The sequence below is a fragment of the Cyphomyrmex costatus genome, unplaced genomic scaffold (assembly GCF_001594065.2).
Source record: "Cyphomyrmex costatus isolate MS0001 unplaced genomic scaffold, Ccosl1.0 scaffold30, whole genome shotgun sequence".
NCBI lineage: Eukaryota > Metazoa > Arthropoda > Insecta > Hymenoptera > Formicidae > Cyphomyrmex > Cyphomyrmex costatus.
Genome location: NW_017277125.1, coordinates 2,860,953 through 2,882,247, shown reverse-complemented (window position 1 = coordinate 2,882,247; position 21,295 = coordinate 2,860,953). Strand labels below are relative to the sequence as shown.

Genomic DNA, 21,295 nt, shown 5'->3' with positions numbered 1-21,295 from the left:
AATAATGTCAGTTTAGTTAAAATCTGAATAGAAGAAGGTATAGTAAACTTGGGACACTCTGTATGCACTCCCTTTCGTAAATGAATATAAAGTCCGAGACGTATACGTATGTATATACAAAATGTCCTAGATATGCCGGGTGTTCTTTCAACTAGTTGAAACTAGTTTCAACTCGCAGTTCAACCAGAGTTGGAACGATTCCCTCTTTTTGAATAAGTTCGTAATTTTTCATGTTACATTTATTGCGATAATTAACTGTCGAATTGTGCATTTCTGTAGAAAGAATAGATATCTTTTTATATTTCACTTGAGAAATATGATTCCATTATCTACTTATAATCTTGGAAATTTGGCAAAATCATTCGATAGATTAAATACATATTTCCATAGCGATATTTTTATCAAAGTGTCTATATCATCAAAAAACTTTCTTGTAAAATATTTGCAATTTCTAACTCCTCGTATACTTGATTCTGCGATACATCGGCCGCTATTATCATAGTCGATTCTTATATTCGAGATTGTCTTAAGTATAGTTTTAAGGTACCTACTATAAACAGTATAAGCCAATCACAGTGCCATATTAGGATAAGACATTTAAGACAATCTTAAAATAAGAACCGACTATGAATGTCGGCCTTTTACACAAGTATAGGAACGTACGAATTATGCTCTAACAATAAATGCACGTGAACTTGCGGTGCACGTGAGGCACGAATGCAAGAAACAAAAATAAGGACACCGAAGATTTAATCGATGTTTACGGAGCTTGCGCGAGCTTGTTTGTAGTTTGTTCAGCGCTTTTGTCGATAGCGGAATGATATTCCAGGCAAGGCGCGCGTGTCTCGACCGTCCCGTTAAGAGTTTAGAACTTATAGGAGGAAAAAAAAAACAGACAACGTGGTTCTCAGTTGATATAAAACTTGACTGCAGGACGATGTGATCACACGATCGCTGGCGATGTTCGACTGCGCGCTTTGATCTCCGGCTAAAGACGAGCCTCCAGCAGCGGTCACCGCGACGCCGCCGACGCCGCTCTCGACGACAACGTTCTCACAATCCCTATCCCCGTCGCCGCCGCCGCCGTCCTATTCCCTGCTGCCGCCTATCCCGCCACCTCTGCCCTCTCAGCCGCCACCTGGTTACACCGTCCAGGATCAGGAGCTCTATCTACTCCTGGCTGCCCACTGGTGGAATCAACCAGAGGCGCCGCTCTTTTGTTGAAGGTAAATCTATACAAAGCTATAAATTTTCCAATAGTTTTCAAATCAGTTGAGAGTCTTTTCTCCTTCTCGAACGAGATAAGAATTTCTCGGACGTAATTCTTATGAAAAATCGAAGATATCGGAATAGTTAGAAAATATGAAATACGTTAATTCAATGATAGATGATCTCTCATAGAATTTGAAGACAATTTCTTTCCGACGAAAATTTATTTAGAGGATGATATCTTTATTGAATCTTTTTTTATATCATCCCACCATCTCAAGAATTGAATTATCTAAATGTTAAAGTGTACTTAACTGATCGCTTTATCTCCTTCTATTTTGCTTCTGTTTTTATTCCACAACTTTTGCCTTTTTTTAAAAATATTTTCTTTAAAATCTTTTTCCTCGGTCAAACCTCTTATGATTCAATACCTTGATCTTCTTTTAGGGCAACGCGATAATACGGCTCCTAGCAACGTAGAGTAGCAATCGAGGTCTAAATCTCTGGAATCGAAGAGCGGATTTCCCAGCATCATGTTGCCTCTTCGTTCTGCTAACGTTGCGCAAGCAGTACGAAGACACGATGCAAGATGTTGTTCTTATTCTCGCCGTCGAACGGAGCTTAGCGAATACTCCATTGCCATTTCGAAAACAACACGAAGAGTGGAACACGAAGAGACCGTTTCACCAACACGGACGATCCCGTGATGATGATCGCCGGATATTTTGGCAATCGTGGAAATGACAATTGGCGTTGATCTCTGGCAAGAATCTAGCGGAGTTGCAAGAACTTGATCTAAGGTCATACTGTATATTAATACGCGAGATAGGTATCTGGCGCAGCTCCTACATTACGATCTCTCGCGCTTTGTGAAGAATGGTGTCTAAGAAAAGGACGTCCTGAAAAGTGAAAAAGATGCTGATCGAGGCTCGAACGAGATCGACCTCCCTTTCTACGACTCGCCACGAGAAGATTCAGTGATCGAAGAACCCTGGTATCACGGATTTGTGCCAAATTTATTGGATTTTCAGACGACGACGACAAAAGAACGGGGAAAACGGCAGGGAAAGGTGCTATGCGTGGCTGTGAGTTGAAAATTACAGCATGAAAACAAGGATTCTAAATTATAAAACAAAGAAAATAATTATAGATCACTCAGGAGATGTCACATCCAATTGCAGACGTTCACGTTATTTGCACGATTCTGTTTCTACGGTAGGTGCAAAAAACAAAAAATTATAACGAATCGCGTGACTTCGCGTTACCAGGAGCGTTACTCATGACTTACGGGAGATTCATTTGGAAACACATTTTCTCCTATACTTGAGTACATCTTCTCTCTGATGATAGATTTCTTTTTTCTAATGCTTCGTGCATTAAAAAGGAATTCTCCGCGTTGAAAGAGATTGACTAAATTTCCCTCGTTGTAGATAATTATTTTACATTAAAAAAATGTGTTATTTGTTTAGAAGAAAATACATCTCATGGTATTATACGTAACAGGGTACATCTCGCCGTTATCACACGTTGTCTCTTGATGGCGACCGCTTCTTATAGATGATTTAGGGACCCTGTATAAAGTAATACATGCGAGAGACTTTTCTATCGTCTATCATTTGGCAGTTCAAGCACTCCGCGTAATTGTTACAATTGTTAATTTTTTTTTATATTCTCCGCAATTACGACCGTTTATTATGATCGCGTGGTCGCGACAAATGTGCATCGCGAAGATAAGGCAAGATTGATTTAAGTCGTTTTACATAGAATGCAGAATCGCAGGACTCGCAGGTCGCAAATAGACGCAGCGTGACGTATTTCCGATGGCAGGCTACAGAACGCTAGACGCAGGATGCGAAAGTTGGAGTTCGTCCAACTTTAGTGCGTCCTACGTCCTGCAACTTATAAAGCTGGATCTATATAGCACGCGGAACGAGGGTCGCAGGTCACAAGCCTAGAAACTAAGTTAACGTATTTAATTATAATTGCAGGACCTAGGACGCAGGAAGTTGGGTGAACTTCAACTTTCGCGTCCTGGGTCCTACGTATTGCGGCTTGCGATCTATAATCTGAAATATGTTTTACTTGCGACATGCGACCTGCATTCTGTGTGCTATGTAGAGCCGGCTTTATAGCCGTTTCGACGTAGCCGTGCATCTCTCCCAATTAAATTGTTAGTCACACGATCGTTGATGATCGTAGATATCATACATATGTATTTTCGTTGGTAGGTTCGTAGGTTGACACTTCGTTGTACGTCCTTTTCTAGATCCAATCGATTCTAACGGGCCGCGCAGGCATTCAATATTTCTGCTAACAAGGGTACGGTCAATTTTTCTATACAAAAAATGCATACCCTTCGGCCAATACTTGCTTATTGACAAAATCAATACCAGCCATCCCGCAATTTGCGGTCAATTTTTCCCCTCTTTTGCATCGATATTGTATCAGAAGGTACACGCCGATGTTTATCGGACAAGTACTTTTGGTCTTATCAATCCGTGTTTTCCTACCACTTTTTCCCTAATGGTATAGTTTTGCGATATCTGCCATTCAATCGTATCACCGATATTGAAGCACTGACAAGAGATATTGATCGCCTGCGGACTCCTCGCGAGCGTTCATAGCGTGTAGGTGTACGTGCGTGAAGCATCGATTTTCTAATGTATCCGTTATTGCGAGTCGTAGGCGTGCGAGTGTGCGGACATACGTCAGACTAGGTAAAGTAGCGGAAGCCTGAGCGGCGATTTATGGATTATCAAAATCGATTACAATGAAACACCAAAGCTACCGTAGTTAGCTATTACTTAAGTATAAACGAGAATAATAATATGGTACGGTTTATATATACATACACGTAATTTTTAGGATAAATTCGCGATTAAGCGCGCGGTCATCGGGCGATTGGGAAAAATTCAATCGTTCTCGGAAAATGCACACCGTCTCTCTTGTCGATACGCTCTATATAGAAAAATACACGCAACGCGATAACGATCCACACGTACCCCTTTGGAAATATTGTCTGTCACCGTGGTTCGTATCAAGCTGGGCACAGGATCGTCGTTGATTGGTCGCGTCGTTGATCGCGATTAATAGTCGCGAAGCGACTATCAATCGCGCGGTTTTCCTCCTCGGGAGGAAGTATCGTCGCAGAGCGATGGGACGAGCACTTTCGCCGCGGTGGCTTTCACGAGAATTAGGAACACGCGTGTTGCTAGGCTACGCCCCGAGTTACACGTGCGTTTCTATAACGACTAATCAACGACTTCATAACGGCGAAATTGCAGATTTTATCATGATGTAAAATTGTAAAATGTAAAAAGACCAGATGTAATATTACGCATAATAACTAAATATAATTTTACACAGACAAATTTCTAAAGCAGCTTTATATTAACTTAAAATTTGAGGCCAATTTCTCATTGGTCATAAATGTCGACATCGCTTTGAACGACTGCGCATCCTTGAAATTCAACCTGGTCTTCTTACGTTATGGGTTCTACATTTTATTACGGTCAAAAGCGGAGTAGCTAAGCTCTCGAGTTATGTTGGATCTGTTATAAGACACAGGGTCTCGCGTACACTTATATATATAGATAAGTCATCGGGAACTGAGCACACTTAAATATTAAACCTTATGAAGACTCAGGCAGGACATTCAAACAAATTACGCTTGAATAAGTCAAAATAAAGCTTAGCTAATTCAGACAGTTGAAATTAATGATTGATTCTAAAATTCACGGTTCGAATATTCGAGTAGTTCGGACATCACTAAAGCCAAAATAATAATTCTTACAAACAAAAAATTAATTTTTGTTTGTTTTAATTTAGACCTGTGAGAACAAGTCTAATAGATTGAACAAGTCGAAATGTTCGATTGTACAAAAATTCTGAGCGTTAATATTACATTTTTTAAATCAAGGAACTTACTTAGGTATCTCCCTTGAATTTGAAAATGTAAAAAGATTATAAAATATAATTCAAATGACTCTACGAAGAATGACGATAGTTTCCCTCTTCTTTCTTTTTCTTCTTATTTTTTCTTTGATAATCTCTTATAATTTCCTTTGTAATCCTTTTGTTCTCCTACTGTCTTATATAGAGATGCTGCATCTCGAATCTGTGTCATCTGTGATTGTATTTAGCAGAAGCTATCATCATCAATTAAGTGTCAAGACCGAACCTGGAATGAAAGCATGCATACAATGCCAGCCATTAATCTGCGAACGCTTATAGAAAGTTGTAAAAAGTGAGAAAAGCGACCTATCCATAACAACTTTTTTTAAGTTTTTAATCAACGATGCGTTAATTTATATTAGAAGAGAATGATTTAATGTACAAAATTATATATATTGTTTTTATGCTGGACATTCCGCAAGCGTTGTCACATTAATGGCACCTTCGTAAGAAATTCGAGAATGTAATTAAAATAAAAGATGAAATCCAGCAACATTAACGCGCGCGATCAACAGTGCAAAATCGCTGCGATTATCTCGCCAAGATAACTGTTGACGGAGGATTTATATTCTTTAGAATATATGTATTTACATAATATATATACAATATATGTATACATATAGCGCGCGCACACAAAATACACACACAACAAACGTGTCGTATGTTTTTAAATTGGAGCGATTAATACCGTCCTGCTACTTTGAAATATAAGCACCGATTTGTCTGAGCGGAATCGCGTTGATTACTTCAATTTGAAGATGGCGATACATATTTATTATATGTATATATCTTCTTGTGGTCTCGTTGATATATGTATATTTAATATTTATACATATTGTAGCGCCAGCCACAGAGATATGTATAATATAATTTTTTTTTGTAAAATATCCATACGTTATATCTCTGCCAGCATATTGATTGATATTCAATATGCGCTATAAAATGTTATAACATAAATCGAGAATCGCGGGCATACGTTTTGAGATATTGAGCTGAAATTTTTCTAACAGACTTTTACCATACATTTCTCACAGTCCACACTATTTCGAAATTAATTTAATTGCAAACGAGCAAACATTGGACACAAATTGGCACCTCCCTTTGTTTTTATACGTATTCTAATGGAAAATTATATCTACATGCGCATAATTTGTACAAACACGGGATGCCGTATATTTTTTATAAATTTTGTTACTTTTTGCGAGGCACGAAGTATTTTTGCAAAAATGTTTCTCTACACAGTCTTCGTGTAGTAATCAGTAATTTTTGCTGATTGCAATTCTTCATTGAAAGAAAGAAAAGCACAAAAATTCCTAAGAAAATACTTAAAAGTACATAAAAATGAAAATAATTACCCTAATACCTAGAAATATTCATAAATATAGATTACGCGATTTTGATTTGAATATAATTGATCGCGCGTTGTTTGATGTTTAATAATTAAACATGCCTATGAATTATAAATTGGAACAACAGAATCCTATATAAAACAGAGTTAATTAAAATCTACTTGCTTTTAATTATGTATACTAATTGTAAGTAATAAATTCTCGAAATAAATTGTGAAATGTTCCTAGGTAAAACAATATTAAGCACTGGATATTGGTAAATCATTTGAAAGTAACGGAATAGAAACGAATACACAAATTATTTAGAAATTATGTTGATTCTAATAAAACTTTACATTTTTTTTTCACATAAACCGCCGAATTTGCAAAATATCTTTTGACAAAATATAACTTTTAAGTGGCTAAAACACGATTAAGTTCCGTCAAAGCTAATTACAAAGAATATAAGAAATTAAGATAGTTAAATGCAAAATAAATTAAAATTAATACTTAATTTACACAATAATGTTTTCGGACAACAGCCCTGTGTCCAAATTTTCAAAACGTGCATTAAAGTAATGTCATATCACTGGCTCGATTGCGTGCATCTTAACAAATACGTTTAATAAGCATATCTTTAATTAATATGCGGTTGATTTTGACTTTGGAGAATAAGTATGTACGTTTGAGATGGACCTTGACTGTCAAAACAATCGGGCGATTGAATAAAGAATGCGTTATAAATCGAATCAATTACGATAAAAGATATGAGAGAAGAGAAAAAAATCGAAGGGGACGGGGATTATGGATTTAATTGAGCAACAACCTAGTCAATTTATTAAGATTTAGAAGTTAAATCTATCGTAAGAATGTAAAAAATTGCGTGGCTTTAATACTGTTGAAGTATTATTATTACTAGTCATTATCTCTCTCCTCCTTTCCTCAATCACTAAGCGAGGGACAGTTTTAGCGAGCGCGGAGATGATCTCCATCTCATTATATATGTACGTTTAACGGTGTTTTAAACGTGATAGTCATATAAATACACATAAAATAGTCGACAGGATCTATCAGACGGAGGCCATTAATATTCGAGCGAATTATTTCAACGTTTGAATCTATTTGCATTAATTATATCACACCTATTATAATTAAACATTTATATAATTAATTACATAATTAATTATATAACCTGTTTCATTACGACGAAGTTAAATAATTGTAGTTACATGAGTTTACAATTCAATTGTATATTATTTATCTCGTCTAAAAAATTAATTGAAATGGTTTACGAAAGATCAAAGAAAATTAATATTATAAATAAATAAAGTTTTAACTTACTCGGCTGCATTGTTTTCTAAAATTTGTGATAATTTTTATTGGGATATGAAAACAGAGTAGAGAAAAGTTTTCACGTATTATTTAAGTGTAGCGAAATACGTTGAAGCTCGAAATATCGGTATGGTCTCCAAATAATACATTCGTAATATTGCTCGTGAAAAGGATATCGCAGTTTATTAAAATAGTTAATCGTTACGTAATATCACTGGTTATATTAGAAACGATACAATTGTTGAGCTTGGAAGCACTTTTTTATAGTGAAGTCACAGTTAGACTTACGATCGATTAGCGAGATCCTTCCTCGGGCTCGGATCTGTTACTCTCTTTATAGTGATAATATAGAATACATTACTACAGTGATTATGCAGAATAATGCATTAATTATATCTCATACTGCCAATCTGTAAATCATCATACATAGTTTCTAATTAACGACATCAATAAGTAATATCTCTAGTTAAAGATTATGATAGGATAGGGGTTTCTTTTGAAACACACTTTAACGAATCGTCGAATTTCTTTTCTCGCGCGTATGTTTTATTTCCGTTTAAAGTAAATTCAACTTTTTAAACAGCACATGCATTTGCACATATTTTTTAATTATTCTTATCCATGATTTTCTTTCTTTTACGAGGGTATTCGAAAAATGTTTATTGGATTGGGTCTCTTTCTTTTTATAAATTCTTCTTGTAACTTATTAAACGTATTTTGTAAAATGTATCTCTTACATCTCGAAAGCCCTCGTAAAACTTTACTTTGGTTATTGCCAGTACTTTATAAAATTGACGTAAAAGCGATTAGAGATTATTAGAAATCATTTATAAAAGTTATGATCACGATCACGTTTACAGTAATATGCGAAGCAGAGACCGATTAGAAATTAGTCTAACTACCATTGTGATAGTAATAGGTTTTATAGACGACGCAAAAAAAATTATTCAAGAATTACAGTGCTTTAGTTTTAACTTTAGTTTTTTAGAAACGAGGAGCAAACATCAAATTACGTCACGCACAAGATTCAGAGTTAAAATATTGATGTAGCTTAAACACTATGTACTGCTTTTAAATGATAAAATAAGTTATACTAAAAACGGGGAAAAATTTTTATCATAGTTCCAGCAAACACGAAGTTACATGTAACGTACATGTTAGTTGTAATTTCTTATTCAACAATGTAACTATAATATAATAACACGTGTTACACTATAGTTATATTGTTAAGCGGGAAATTACAACTAACATATATGTAACTTGATGTTTGCTAGAATATAACATCATTATTTGCACATTTTATGAATTCAATTAAAAGTCAATGATGTTTATTTAATTTTATTCATTTTATTGGATTTTATCTGATGATTGTCATTACGGAAAAATTTAAATTGTATTATATGTGTATGTATGTGAAGTAATCGAAAATGTATCTCTCATTTTATTATATGTATTCTTATTTAGCTAGTACACAAACTATCGCTTAAAATAGTAGTGAAAATCATTGTTACTAGGTTTACCTAATTCTTACAACACGTTATTGAATCTGTTACACAAATCAATTAGTCGTGCGACATAGACGCACGATGTGCAGATCACAACTGCAAGTTAATTGCTTTACTGGCGCAATAAATTCGATAGTCTTTCCAATTGTTCCAATGCGTAAAATCGATTCGTTTTCAATCAAATCGTAATGAGTAGAGGCGACAGTGGTGTTCCTGTGTTATCATTCTAATTATATCTTAAGGCGATTAGACTTATCGAGACAAAAACAGATTGCAATAAGCGAAATATCATTGTATTGTTAGCGATTTTCCACTGGGGTGGTATATCAATAAATGTTAAATATGTCGAATTAAAAATCCGAATTTTCCTGACTTTTCCATCGGACATTTAAACTCGGTTTTTCATTATCTAGTTGACTTGATTAGGCTTAACTTATTCTATGATGTTATGGATGAAGCCCATTAAATAAAATGTCAGTTAAGTTTAACCACAAGTTAATCAGATAATGAAAAATCGGACCTTAGTGTAAGAAATAATTTAGACGTAAAAATTGATTAATAAAAGGGAAAATATAAGATGAAAAAAATATAAAAAATGAAAGAGATCATCATAGGTAAGATAGTGCAATTTCAAACATGATACAATTCTGAACGAGATCAAATTTGAATCCGATTTTCGAAGTTCAAATTTAGTAAAAATCCTCAAATCATTATGTGAAAGATACTGAAGGATATCAAATAATAGGGAAAAAATATTAAACTTCAAATCTATTTTATTCAGAATTGTATTCGAAATCGTACCATCTTACGCTACGTGTCTTTTTTGTATTTTTTTTATTAGACTAATTTGTAATAGTAAGTTTACAATCGCTTATATTTATTACGATATAGGTATAAAATTATTACAAAATTTACAAATTTTTTATTCATTTTATGCAAAACATATATATACAAGGGATATGTTTGTGGTGAATCAGTTAGAGCCATTTAGAAGTTTCGAAAGAGTGTACGCCTTCAGCTCTCAATCGATTAAGAATAGGTCGATATATATCGGGCGTGAAAGGTAGTACCATTCCACGCTGCTGAATTTCACCTAAATAAAATTAGGATTTTAAGAACATCAGAATAAAAATTCTGTTGAATATATATTCAATTATAATATATTAATACATATTACATGATTAATAATTTAGTAATAAAGTCGAGTAATGAGATGATATAGGATAATGGTATTTCATGCACAAAAGTTCATATATATATAATATTTTATATATTTGAGATAAAAAATAAAATCGGACTATATATATATTACAAGTCATTCTCGATGAATGTTTTATAAATCTTAGACTCTTGAACCCAAAGACATAGTGTGTCATAGAGTATGAATTGCATCTCATCCGTGTGTTAAACTGATCGACAAAAATGAATGAGGTAGGACGCGAAAACGGCTACATCTATTAAGTATAAAATATATATAAAAACTTTTACATATGAAGTACTATACTCTCATTAATCAATTTTATCGTAAATTATATTTTTAATTCAAGTCAAGTATATTTTTATACGTATAAGTCATTCAGATAAATATCTTTTTCTCAAATGCAGTATTGTAATAAATATCGATATTTCTATAAAATTGAGAATTAATCTACCTTTTTTATAAATTTATCTTATATGTATATCATCACTGGAAATATTTATACATTTTCTATATATAATAATTTAGTCATCTAGATATTTGTATTTTTTTTACTATTATTGCGGTATGAAAATTATCTTGTACGATAAGAAAATATAATTGATAAGTGACAATTTTAAGAACAAAAACAATTTTAATCTAATTGTACAAGTAATACAAAAAATATCAAAAGAAATATACGAACCATCTAGAATCATCTTGACGGCAATAGCTACGGGATAACCGACGGTACGCGCCATCGCAGAATGTCCAGAAGCATCTCCATAAAGCACCAAGTTGATTCCTCTGGATTCCCTCCTGTTATCCGGCCAAAGGATACCTACATCATGTCTCAGTATCACTAAATCGCGTTCGTTTTTCTCGAAAGAGAGTTTTTTCGACAAATAATGCGTAAGCGTGTCGAGAGGAGTGTTTAATTTCAAGACCAGGTCCTCTTCTAGGAGACCCAATTCCTCGATGGCTTTCACGCGCTCCCACGAATTCATCCTCTCCGCTAATTTTTGCTTCAGATTTCCGTAGAAGATGTTGTCGTTCGCCAGACCAAGCAAGTTACATGCCAACACTCGCTGGAATTTAAGCGATCAGTAATCGAGATAGATTATTTTTTTCTTGTTGAAATATTCCGCGAATATGTGGAAAGCTGAAAGCACGCACCCAGGTGATGTCTGGCCCGTTCGGATGTAAAATAGGATGCGGATTCGGATCAATTAAACCAAGCAATTGTAGGCCCAGTATGGTATCTGAAAATCCCTTGAACCTGAGCGTACCGCGCAGTACAGTATTCGCGTTTTGCAAACCATAGTAATCCCTGTATATCGTACTGTCGCGATTGGGATAGCCTTCCAAGGCGAAACCCGGGAGGAAGTCCAAATCTTGCACGGTAGACATCAAATCGCCGCCTCCCGCAATCTCCACTTCCTGCAAAGAAAAAATTCTTTTCAAAATTCTTTTTTAAATAAATCTTATTTGTATTCATAAAGGATCATTCTCTTTTTAGAGATAAATACAAAAATACTTTAACGGCTCACCTGACCCTCATGAAGATATTTCGCTGGCGACAAAGTGTTTAACAGGACACCTCGTGGAGACCAACTGAATTTATACCTCAACGGGTTGGAGGAACACTCCGGTGCAGGCAAACCGCCACACCACGAGACAAAGGATTCTATCTTTCCACCCGCTTGTCTTATATCATCGAAACACTCGATTGCCAAAAGGTGGTCGATACCTGGATCCAATCCAACTTCATTCAATACGGTGATGCCAGCTTCTTGGGCTCTGTCCCCCAAAAAACAGCGAGCTTTTACCGTTTCTACTAATGTAGATTAACTTTAATCAATTCAGCTTATTTTTTTTATTTACTAATTCTTATAACTAAAAAAAAATGAAGAGTTAGTTGAACCATATAATTTAAAATGCATTGAACCGGGTATTAATCTTTCAAGTAAGCACATCTGACTTACTATGATGATAAATGATACTTCTTCATTTAAAATACATTTTTCGCATTTATTTTCACCGCGATTCTAATCACAAAAAGCAATAAAAGCATCATTATATAGGCGATTATATATTTACTAATTCTAAAAGTTATTAAGATTTTGCGTTGAACATATTGCAATTGTATGTCGAATGCATTTTAGGATAAATAAACTCGTTGATGCTTACTCTTCGTGCAATGCCTTAACTTCATTATTCATATAGCTTGCTGTTACTAGGTGATTTTTGGTTTCTATACAAGCTTTGGCGATGACGTGATGCAGCGAATATGGCAGAAGGGAGACGACTACGTTCGCCGATTTTATCACGTCGTGCAACGTATCAGAACGATCCAGAACGTTCAGAAAGACTGGCTCCACACCTGGGAATCGATTGGCCAACGCGTCAGCCTCGTCCTTCAATTGTGACGCCACTATCAGCCTTACGTTCTCATCCCTGTGCAAATACTCGACCAAGGGTGCGGAGACGTATCCTGCGCCGAGAACGACCACCTGTTGGCATAGACAAATATAATTTTGATTCCGTAATATTGTTCATTTTATGTAGCTTTAAATCTACTACTAGAATCTGACTATTAGATTCGTTCTAAATTGTCGATATTTTTGCTATATTTTACAATCGCAATGCGCTCATACACATCACATTTGTAGAGTTTAAAATTCTCGTCTACAATTTTCTTTCTTTGACAAGAATTTTACAATAATACTCTAGCAAATATAATTGCGGAATTTTTCCACCGAGTCGGGTGGTTATCTAATTTGAAATATATAAGATATAATAAGGACGCGAACACAGGAAAAGGAATATTTTACCGTTTTGCTCTGTTGTTCTCTGTTATCGGCTTTGTGCCTACTGCGTTGATTCACTTGTCTGAGTTCTTGGATGTATTCGAAATTAGGCGTCAATTTCCCGTTAGACGCGATAATGGCACCATGCACGGCAGAATTGAAGTTATGCTCGTCCAGCGGTTTTTTCGCGTCCGACTGTATGATGTCCAAAGCATACGGATATAAAAGATTACCGAAGAAGTCCGTTGCTTCTTTCGGCAGTTGCGTGGGCATATTGTCAATTGAACAAACCAGCACACCGGGACCTTTGAAGGACTTCGTGTCCTTGTTCCGGTCGGCATCGTATAGACAAAATGGTGTGTCGATCGTCGTACACTCGTTCATGAATCTTGTATAAAAAATTAATAATTGTATAATAGTGTGTAATAATCTGGTTGTATTACAAAAAACAAAATAAATTAAAAAATACAATCCATGTAATAATTACTTAACTAATATGAACGTTTAGAAAAAATGTTTCAACTTGTCCATACTTTGATATTGTCGTAAATTATTATTACATAATTATAAATGATTATCATATTACTTATAAATTATACGATGAATCTATAACTATAAATTAATAATGATATAAACTATATTATACATATAATCGTAAGATTATGTGTGATTGCGTAACTATTACAATATACTCTGTTACAGAATTGTACAGCCTTCGGAAGTTTTCCTTAATATTCCAAAGTGCATATATATATAGAATACAGAAGTTATAATAATATCACAGGATATCATCATGACCTTATTTGTCATTTAGAAGTTTATTTTTAATTGACAAATGACGTCACGATAAGTTCTTATAATATCATTATAACTTAATTATGTCTCTATATCTATCTGGGTTCGCTCTCTGGCGAATCTCTAATAAACACGTACTCGATGCTGCCGCCCGGATCCGCGGATATGTCGCAAATACCGAGCATCCTGTGCGGCAAGGCGGGCGCGCCGACGCTTATCGGTAGCCATGGTGTATTAGCGGGCCTGAGGAGATATTTCGCGTCCGGTATCGTCAACAACTTCGGCGAATCTATCGCCCAGTATATACCGTTGATGATCACCGAGGCGTACGGCGCTATCTTTTTGCTGAACGTGGAGATGTACAACTCTGGATGCTGGTCGTACTCCTCAGGATCGAAACCGCCGCCCTCCTTCCTCTCCAGGTGATGCCTGCGCCGTACCTCGCAACCGTATATCTTCGTCGTATCTGGAACGATTTGAAGAAAATACAAATACGAAGCACTGATAAGAAATATCGTTGCGATAAATATTTTGTTTACTTTATACGACGATGGTTCCATGAGCCTTGTATAAACAGTTTTATCACTAAAAAAATTAAAAAAGGTATAATACAGTGAGATGGAAAAGTGGCGCAGGGATTAAGACACGCCTCTCTATCACAAAGCTATTAATAAAGATAATAATCGTATGGGGATACAAAGTTTACTTTTTGTATCGTTGCATTGGACCGCATTAGAACATTCTTTCTCTCGTTTGTCAAATATCAAAATATATCCAAATAGCACAATAACTTATCTATTTGAACTCGAAAAGTATTCACCTTCTTAAATTGTTTATACATTAACAATTTGTAGTTTAAAGATTACTCACAAATCACGAAACAGCAGGACAAAAAGAAATAAATTTCGAATCAGAATCAGCGCAAATGAGAGATAATTACGATGTTTGTGAAAAAACTCAATGATTAAAAATGATATTCAAGTATCCAAGCAGAACACAAGTCATTACAATATCAAAATGGTTTCAACATTATTACTGAGATATTTTTCGTTCAGTAAAATGCTTTATTTTAACATCATTTTAACGTTATTATAAAGCCTGTTGTTTTGCTTAGGTAAAACGTTTCGCGAATTACGAAACGCGAACGACGACGTCGTGAATTGCAACATACCGCCGTGTTCCGCGACTTTTCGTAACATTTCGGGTGGCACGTATTCGTGGGGCAGCTCTTGGAAGACCTCCTGACCACCCTGGCTAACATTACCGCTGCCCGTGAAGACAAAGGTTAACGGACCAATCGATTTCGGCATGGAACCCAGAGCGATTTCATATCCCGCACCACGGATTGCTTGACGTGCCATGGCTGAATCTCGATAATTATGCGCCGGTCCGATGTGCTAATTAAATGATTATTGCGATCAATTAATTTATTCATTCATATTCATATTTCCTAAAAATCTTATTGATCGCTTATACGTGTATCTTGATAATTATCATAATACATATTTATATTAGTTTATTTTTTCTGCTACGGTTAATTAATATGGTGTTTCTACTGCGGTTAATTAACTTATTGATTCATATTCATACAATGTTTTCTAAAGATTCTTATCGATCGCTTATACGTATGTGTTCTTGGTAATTGCTTATCATAATACACACCTATATTAGTTTATTTTTTTCTACTACTGAAGGAGAACGGAGGTATAAAATTAAATAAAATTTTATCGATTAGATATAGTATACCATTCAATATTCTCTTAATGATATTCTCTTTAATATTAGGAGATAACATTTAATAAAACTATACAAAGATAACAGAAATAGGTCATTCTAAATTTGCATACATAGCCTACTGTTCTCCAGCATAAAAAAGCAGAGGGATATCTCGTGACTTTTCTTATCTTAACACGAGAGCACAAAGGATGTATTGTCATTTTCTAAAATGTACAAATAATAAATGAAATTTAAAACTGTAATTTGTTATTAAATAATATTTATATTATAATAAAATTGGATATTTATGTTGAAATTGTTTATAATAATTATTTAAATTTAATTTAAATGTTACTATGTTTTCACTAATGTTATATTAAAAAAAAATTGAATAATTCATGAACACATTTCGCACTCTTACACGAAAATGATACGATAAAATTCCAATTTTCTAATTTCAAAGTATTTTTTAAATTCTATTGTTTTATATCTATGTAACTCTTTAAAATTCTTATATATACATATATTTTGTTCACGATTAATAAATTATTTAAAACTTTTCTTTATACATAAGAATTTAAGTTATTTTAATAAATTATATTTAACGAAAACTATATGGTTAAAAAATCTGAACAAATTTAGAAATATCTATATATTAATTATGAAGTTTTTCCAAGTTTGATCAAATCCTTATAAAATATAAGCCGAAAGGTCTAGAAACAAAACTTTTAAATTTATTACTTAAAAACGTGTTTTACCGCTAAAGTAAAAACGTTTAGTTCATTAGAGAAAACTCTTTCCAACGTAAATTCGATATTTATAATTATTTCTAAAGTATAAACGTACCATAAACGGAGTATGATGGCCCAATGCTAGTAGTCTGAGACCCAAACCGTGGAGTATGTTCACCATACCAGCAACTCCGGCGTATTTGCCGAAAGCCACCAGCCTTTGACCATTTGCGTCCGCGAGCTTTTCGTAGTCCAAGAAACGTATGTTCTTCTCTAGGATCGCATCCAAGAGAGGCATATTACTCTCCTGGGCCTTGATAGTATGCGAAAAAAAGCAGTATGTCTTATTGGGTATCAGTTGATCCACGGGTACCTGCTTGACGCCGAATATAACGGAAGCTGAGCTGATATCCTCTTGTAGCAGGGCGCCTGCCGCTTGATAGACTTGGGCGGGATATGCCCTTCGGTTGCTGGGCTGTACAATCACCTTTACACCTAATCTTACAAGGCGACGAACGTTCGCCGGGGCTAACGGTGCCCTCCTCTCCCATACTGACTGGTCTTCTCGTCTTATAGCTATTACCTTGCCCTTAAGATTCTAAAAAGATTTGATGCAAAGGAACGCTCAGCTAATCAACATATTTTATGCAACAGTTCGATAGTTCGTTTAAAAAAAATCTGTCTTTTGTCTTTCTTATTGAGTTTTCCAGATAAATCATTTTATTCAAATCACTGGGCACTTAATACGAGCTAAGAGTGAAAAAAAAGTAGACATTCTTTTTATTCAAAGCTCGAAAATTAAAAGATTCAGTTTTTGATTCAAACAAATTTTTTAATTTTTTTTTCACTATTGTATATTTGTTTATTCCGAGAATTAGTAATGTCCGACGTCGGCACAATTGATTAAATGGATTGTCATTGAAATGCCAAGTGGAAGGCATTATTTTAAACATAACTAAATGCTTACACTTATACATCTGACGTTATGGGTGAAAGCACGAGATGCAGTAGTCAACAAATGACGTGAATTACGTCCAGCCTTTATCAATCTTAACATCCGCATCACACCTTGATTAATGTTGAGTTAGCGCTAGTGTAAAGGTCACCGTTGCCGGGAGGAAGTCCAATTCACCAGTTGAAACTAATTTGCAACGATCACGTCGACTGGAGTAATGCGAATCTTGCTTGTATTTTCAAACCGTTTAAATTGTGTTTTAAACGAGTCAATAATATACTGCTAAGTCTATGTATTATATATACACTTAACCGTACGTATGTACGTGTACTGTTTGGGTCAATGAAGATGTCAAAAAGTATTACAAAATCGTTGATAAGCTTGGAGCTGTGTTCTTATCAACATCGCACGCGCGTATGACCCTCTAATCACCGTACTGGTTGTATCATTGAAAGAAGTTTACGGAAAAATCCTCGGAAAAATCCGTTTTTCTTTTCGTTTGTGTTTATCACTGACAGCCTGATAATGAGACACGCGCACCAAGAAGTGCATAATCGTAAACAATAAACTTGTCAAGTATATGGCGCTATTCACTGCTCGATATTCGCTTTAAGCTCATTTCCACCAATGCAGAGATTAACTTTAATCTCGGTTTAATTTACTCTTTGTCTTTTTCTAGTTATAAAAATTAGAAAAAGATAAACAGTAAGTTTATTTTTATATTAGAGATTAAAGTTAATCTTTATTGGTGGAAATTAAAGTTAATCAACTTATTTGAAGAGATCATGGAGAATTGAAATGAAAAGATATTTTCCAACACAGTAAAATTGCAATGTATGTATATATATATATATTTCTATCTGTGAAGTTATATTACAGAGAATGGTATTATGTAATAACTGAACAAACACTATACGTGTAATCTCTAACAACTCGGCATACGCGCACTGAAATCAGTTGGATTGCGCTTTGATTGATAAATACATTTTGTTCTTGATAATTTGCTTGGTGGGATTTATCTTTTTCAGTATTTGAGTCATAATGTTGACAAGTTGCTCGGATGTGAGACCAGTCTTCTTGGATTTGAATTTTTGCAGCAACTCGGTCGTTGTCATAGGCTTGCGCATTAAATATCGCCTCACCGCATCCTCCGTGATTCCCGATTCGCTGAAAAATATAAAATATAAAAATTATTATAATAATCGTAATACAAACAAATACTTGTACTAAGTAATACTAAATTAAAGATAAAGGAAGATATACCTTGATCCCGGTATATATGATGTTACTGGAACTAGATTGAAATTATCGAGTTTTAATTTTTTTGCTTGTGATAAGTCTGGAGAACCAGATTGCTTTCTCTTAAAAGAATCCGAAACACCGGACGTTGAAGGTGTCGGCGTTGCGGATCTCGAACTGTGTGCACTATTGGGTTTCTTGTTATCCTTCTCTTTTAATGTTTGGTCAGAATCCGATTCTGAATCACTGGAGAAATCACTAGAGGAATCCTTTCCTGACGCCGATTTCTTCTGATCCTTTCTCTTGGCCTTTTTCTTCTTCTTTTTATCTTTCTTTCTATCTATTTCTTTACTAAGTTTATCTTTATCCTAAAACGTAAAGTACATTAGAAATATAGAACAAAATAGTAAAACGTACATAATAACACTGATAAATTGCTATTGTGCATATATTCATTAATAAAATAATTTATAATCTTTAAAGAATGGAAAATGCAACATGTATACTGTTTATCAATAGATGTCATAACAATATGCTACATTACTTTATCATCTTTTTCTTTTCCTTCCTCATCTTCATCTTTATCTACTTCTCCATCTTTTTTATCTGCCTGTTCCTCCTCATCTTCGTCTTCATCAGATACAAGCAACTTTCTCAATGCATCTTCTTCTGCTACAGACTTAACTTCCTTCTGTGGTTCTGATTCTGATTCAGAAACAGAAGAATCAGAAATATAATCACATTCTCTTCCTTCTTCGTCGCCATCATCACTTTCCTCAAATGCTTCATCGTCTGAGACATTTTTCTTCTTTTTCTTCTTTTCCACTTGATCTAGAACATTTAATTAAATTATATATTGTATTTTATCTGCATATAATACATAAGTAATATTCTCTCTCTCTCTCTCTCTCTCTCTCTCTCTCTCTCTCTCTCTCTCTCTCTCTCTCTTATTATATAAAACTGAATATTTATAACTAAAAAGATATGATTTCTTTTATTACTTTTGTCTTTCTTTTTCTTTTTTCCATTGTCCTCATCGTCAGAGCCTTTCTTATTCTCATCTTCATCGCTGTCTGAATCATCATTGTCAGTCATCCATTCATCCAATTCTGATATTTGCAATTCCTTCTCCTTTTTACCAGGTCTTTTGCCTTTACCACTTTCTACCAGTTCCTCCTCATCTCCACCATCCTCATCATTCCTCAATCTTTTTCGTAACATTAGTGAGAAATAGTTAATTACTTTGTTTCTACGACTAAATTCCTGCTCTGCCTCTTCAGCACTGAGAGATTTGTACCTCTGAATTGGTTGAAAGTTATACCTATGAAATTTTGACTTTTGAGTATTTATTAATAATTACACACAATCAACGATATAAAATCTACCATTCATGTAAAGGAAAGGCTTCTATAGCACCATCAGCAGCATGTGTAAAAACATAATATGCAGCATTTTCACTGATTCCTCCTTCCCGGATGCCTTTAAACTTTTTTCCAGTTTTTCCTCCCGATTTTAAAATCCATGGTTGATCCTCTGGTTTATATTTCCTACTAGAAATACCATATTTCTTTCTTCTGGCTTCTTCTCTAGCATCACGTCCAAATTCAGATCCAGCACCAAACTTTGGTATTTCTTCTTCAATACCTTTGTACTCTTTCATATTATTCTCCCGTTCCATTTTTACTTGGGTCCATTTTGAAAAATCTACATTCAGTGTTGCATTGAACCTCATGACATTGTGCTTCTTTTTGCTATTTCTATAAAAGAGAATTCGTAAATAAAATCAAATATTATTTTATTATAGTGATATAAATAAAGAAACAAGTAGGTATTAGCAATACTAACTTTGGCACTCTAATACTAAATTCCTGCACAGATGGTGTAACTGAGGACTGCAAAGAAGCATAATAATATATATCATCGTAAAAGTGACATAATTCTTATTCCAAAATTACAATGTGCGTTTTTTTCCAAACAGTAGCTATTACAGTAACATAATTTACTTCACTGCTGCAGTTATAATCTGTTAAACTTACCTTTGAAGCTGCACTTGAATTCATTATCGTAATTAAAAAACTTTATGATCTAACGCTAAATTTACGATTTAAACGATTAATTAACCCCAATATCATCTCCAACAAAACCTATGAACGTCTATCTGCACATCTGTTGCATGATGAATTCCAAATTCGCTGTATTTGCTGCCAGTCAGTGTTACCAATTCGCTGAGACCACTACGACACTACGTTTGTAATTCTAACAAGTACCAAAAATTACTAGATTTCGATTAAAAAAAAAGAAATCATAAGCCATAACACGTGATGATACAAAACAGAATTCTTATTGGACGCATTTGGCGTAAAAACTTTGCAGTCCGAGCACTGTTGTAAAATTTTTTAATATGATTGGTCTTGTTTTTAATTTCTGACTGGATCTAAATGTATAAACCAATCATATTCAAGAATTTTGCAATAGTTGCAAAGCTGCTTTTTCTGCTAAACGCAGCCAGTTGCGGTCAGCAGAATGTTTGTTTTACAACTGTTG

At 34.5% G+C, this 21,295-nt stretch overlaps 3 protein-coding genes across 3 annotated transcripts in view; 1 reads left to right on the top strand and 2 right to left on the bottom strand.

Moving 5' to 3' along the window:
• Nucleotides 1–1,007, top strand: part of LOC108775407 (Kv channel-interacting protein 1) — a 46,372-nt gene extending 45,365 nt beyond the window's left edge. Inside the window, exon 5 of the mRNA XM_018541764.1 lies at nucleotides 934–1,007. Within this exon, the coding sequence (XP_018397266.1) occupies nucleotides 934–981 (48 nt within the window). The 3' untranslated portion in view covers nucleotides 982–1,007. The remainder of the gene's footprint in view (nucleotides 1–933) is intronic.
• Nucleotides 1,008–10,296: 9,289 nt separating this feature from the next.
• LKRSDH (lysine ketoglutarate reductase/saccharopine dehydrogenase) lies at nucleotides 10,297–17,620 on the bottom strand. The gene is made up of 10 exons (XM_018541769.1): nucleotides 17,525–17,620; nucleotides 16,673–17,155; nucleotides 15,282–15,507; nucleotides 14,249–14,576; nucleotides 13,340–13,703; nucleotides 12,696–13,018; nucleotides 12,056–12,305; nucleotides 11,682–11,945; nucleotides 11,212–11,593; nucleotides 10,297–10,421 (listed from the first exon to the last, which is right to left on the bottom strand). Exons 1-10 carry the CDS (start codon nucleotides 17,618–17,620, stop codon nucleotides 10,306–10,308), a joined length of 2,832 nt encoding a protein of 943 aa, XP_018397271.1. The 3' UTR covers nucleotides 10,297–10,305.
• Nucleotides 17,621–18,381: 761 nt separating this feature from the next.
• Nucleotides 18,382–20,923, bottom strand: TfIIFalpha (transcription factor IIFalpha). Its single transcript, XM_018541801.1, has 7 exons — nucleotides 20,788–20,923; nucleotides 20,597–20,643; nucleotides 20,137–20,508; nucleotides 19,753–20,072; nucleotides 19,296–19,582; nucleotides 18,776–19,119; nucleotides 18,382–18,679 (listed from the first exon to the last, which is right to left on the bottom strand). The coding sequence occupies exons 1-7, from the start codon at nucleotides 20,809–20,811 to the stop codon at nucleotides 18,466–18,468; spliced, it is 1,608 nt and encodes a 535-aa protein (XP_018397303.1). The 5' UTR covers nucleotides 20,812–20,923; the 3' UTR covers nucleotides 18,382–18,465.
• Nucleotides 20,924–21,295: the final 372 nt, after the last annotated feature.

Excerpts from the sequence above, each read along its gene's own strand:
- LKRSDH (XM_018541769.1), bottom strand. The coding sequence starts at position 17,620 with ATGCGGATGTTAAGATTGATAAAGGCTGGACGTAATTCACGTCATTTG. Across the intron at positions 14,577-15,281 it reads AAAAGTCGCGGAACACGGCG|ATACGACGAAGATATACGGT; the intron begins GTATGTTGCAAT and ends AAATCGTTCCAG. Across the intron at positions 13,704-14,248 it reads GATCCGGGCGGCAGCATCGA|ATTCATGAACGAGTGTACGA; the intron begins GTACGTGTTTAT and ends TTTTTATACAAG.
- TfIIFalpha (XM_018541801.1), bottom strand. The coding sequence starts at position 20,811 with ATGAATTCAAGTGCAGCTTCAAAG. Across the intron at positions 20,644-20,787 it reads ATTCAAGTGCAGCTTCAAAG|TCCTCAGTTACACCATCTGT; the intron begins GTAAGTTTAACA and ends GCTTCTTTGCAG. Across the intron at positions 18,680-18,775 it reads TCATATATACCGGGATCAAG|CGAATCGGGAATCACGGAGG; the intron begins GTATATCTTCCT and ends TATATTTTTCAG.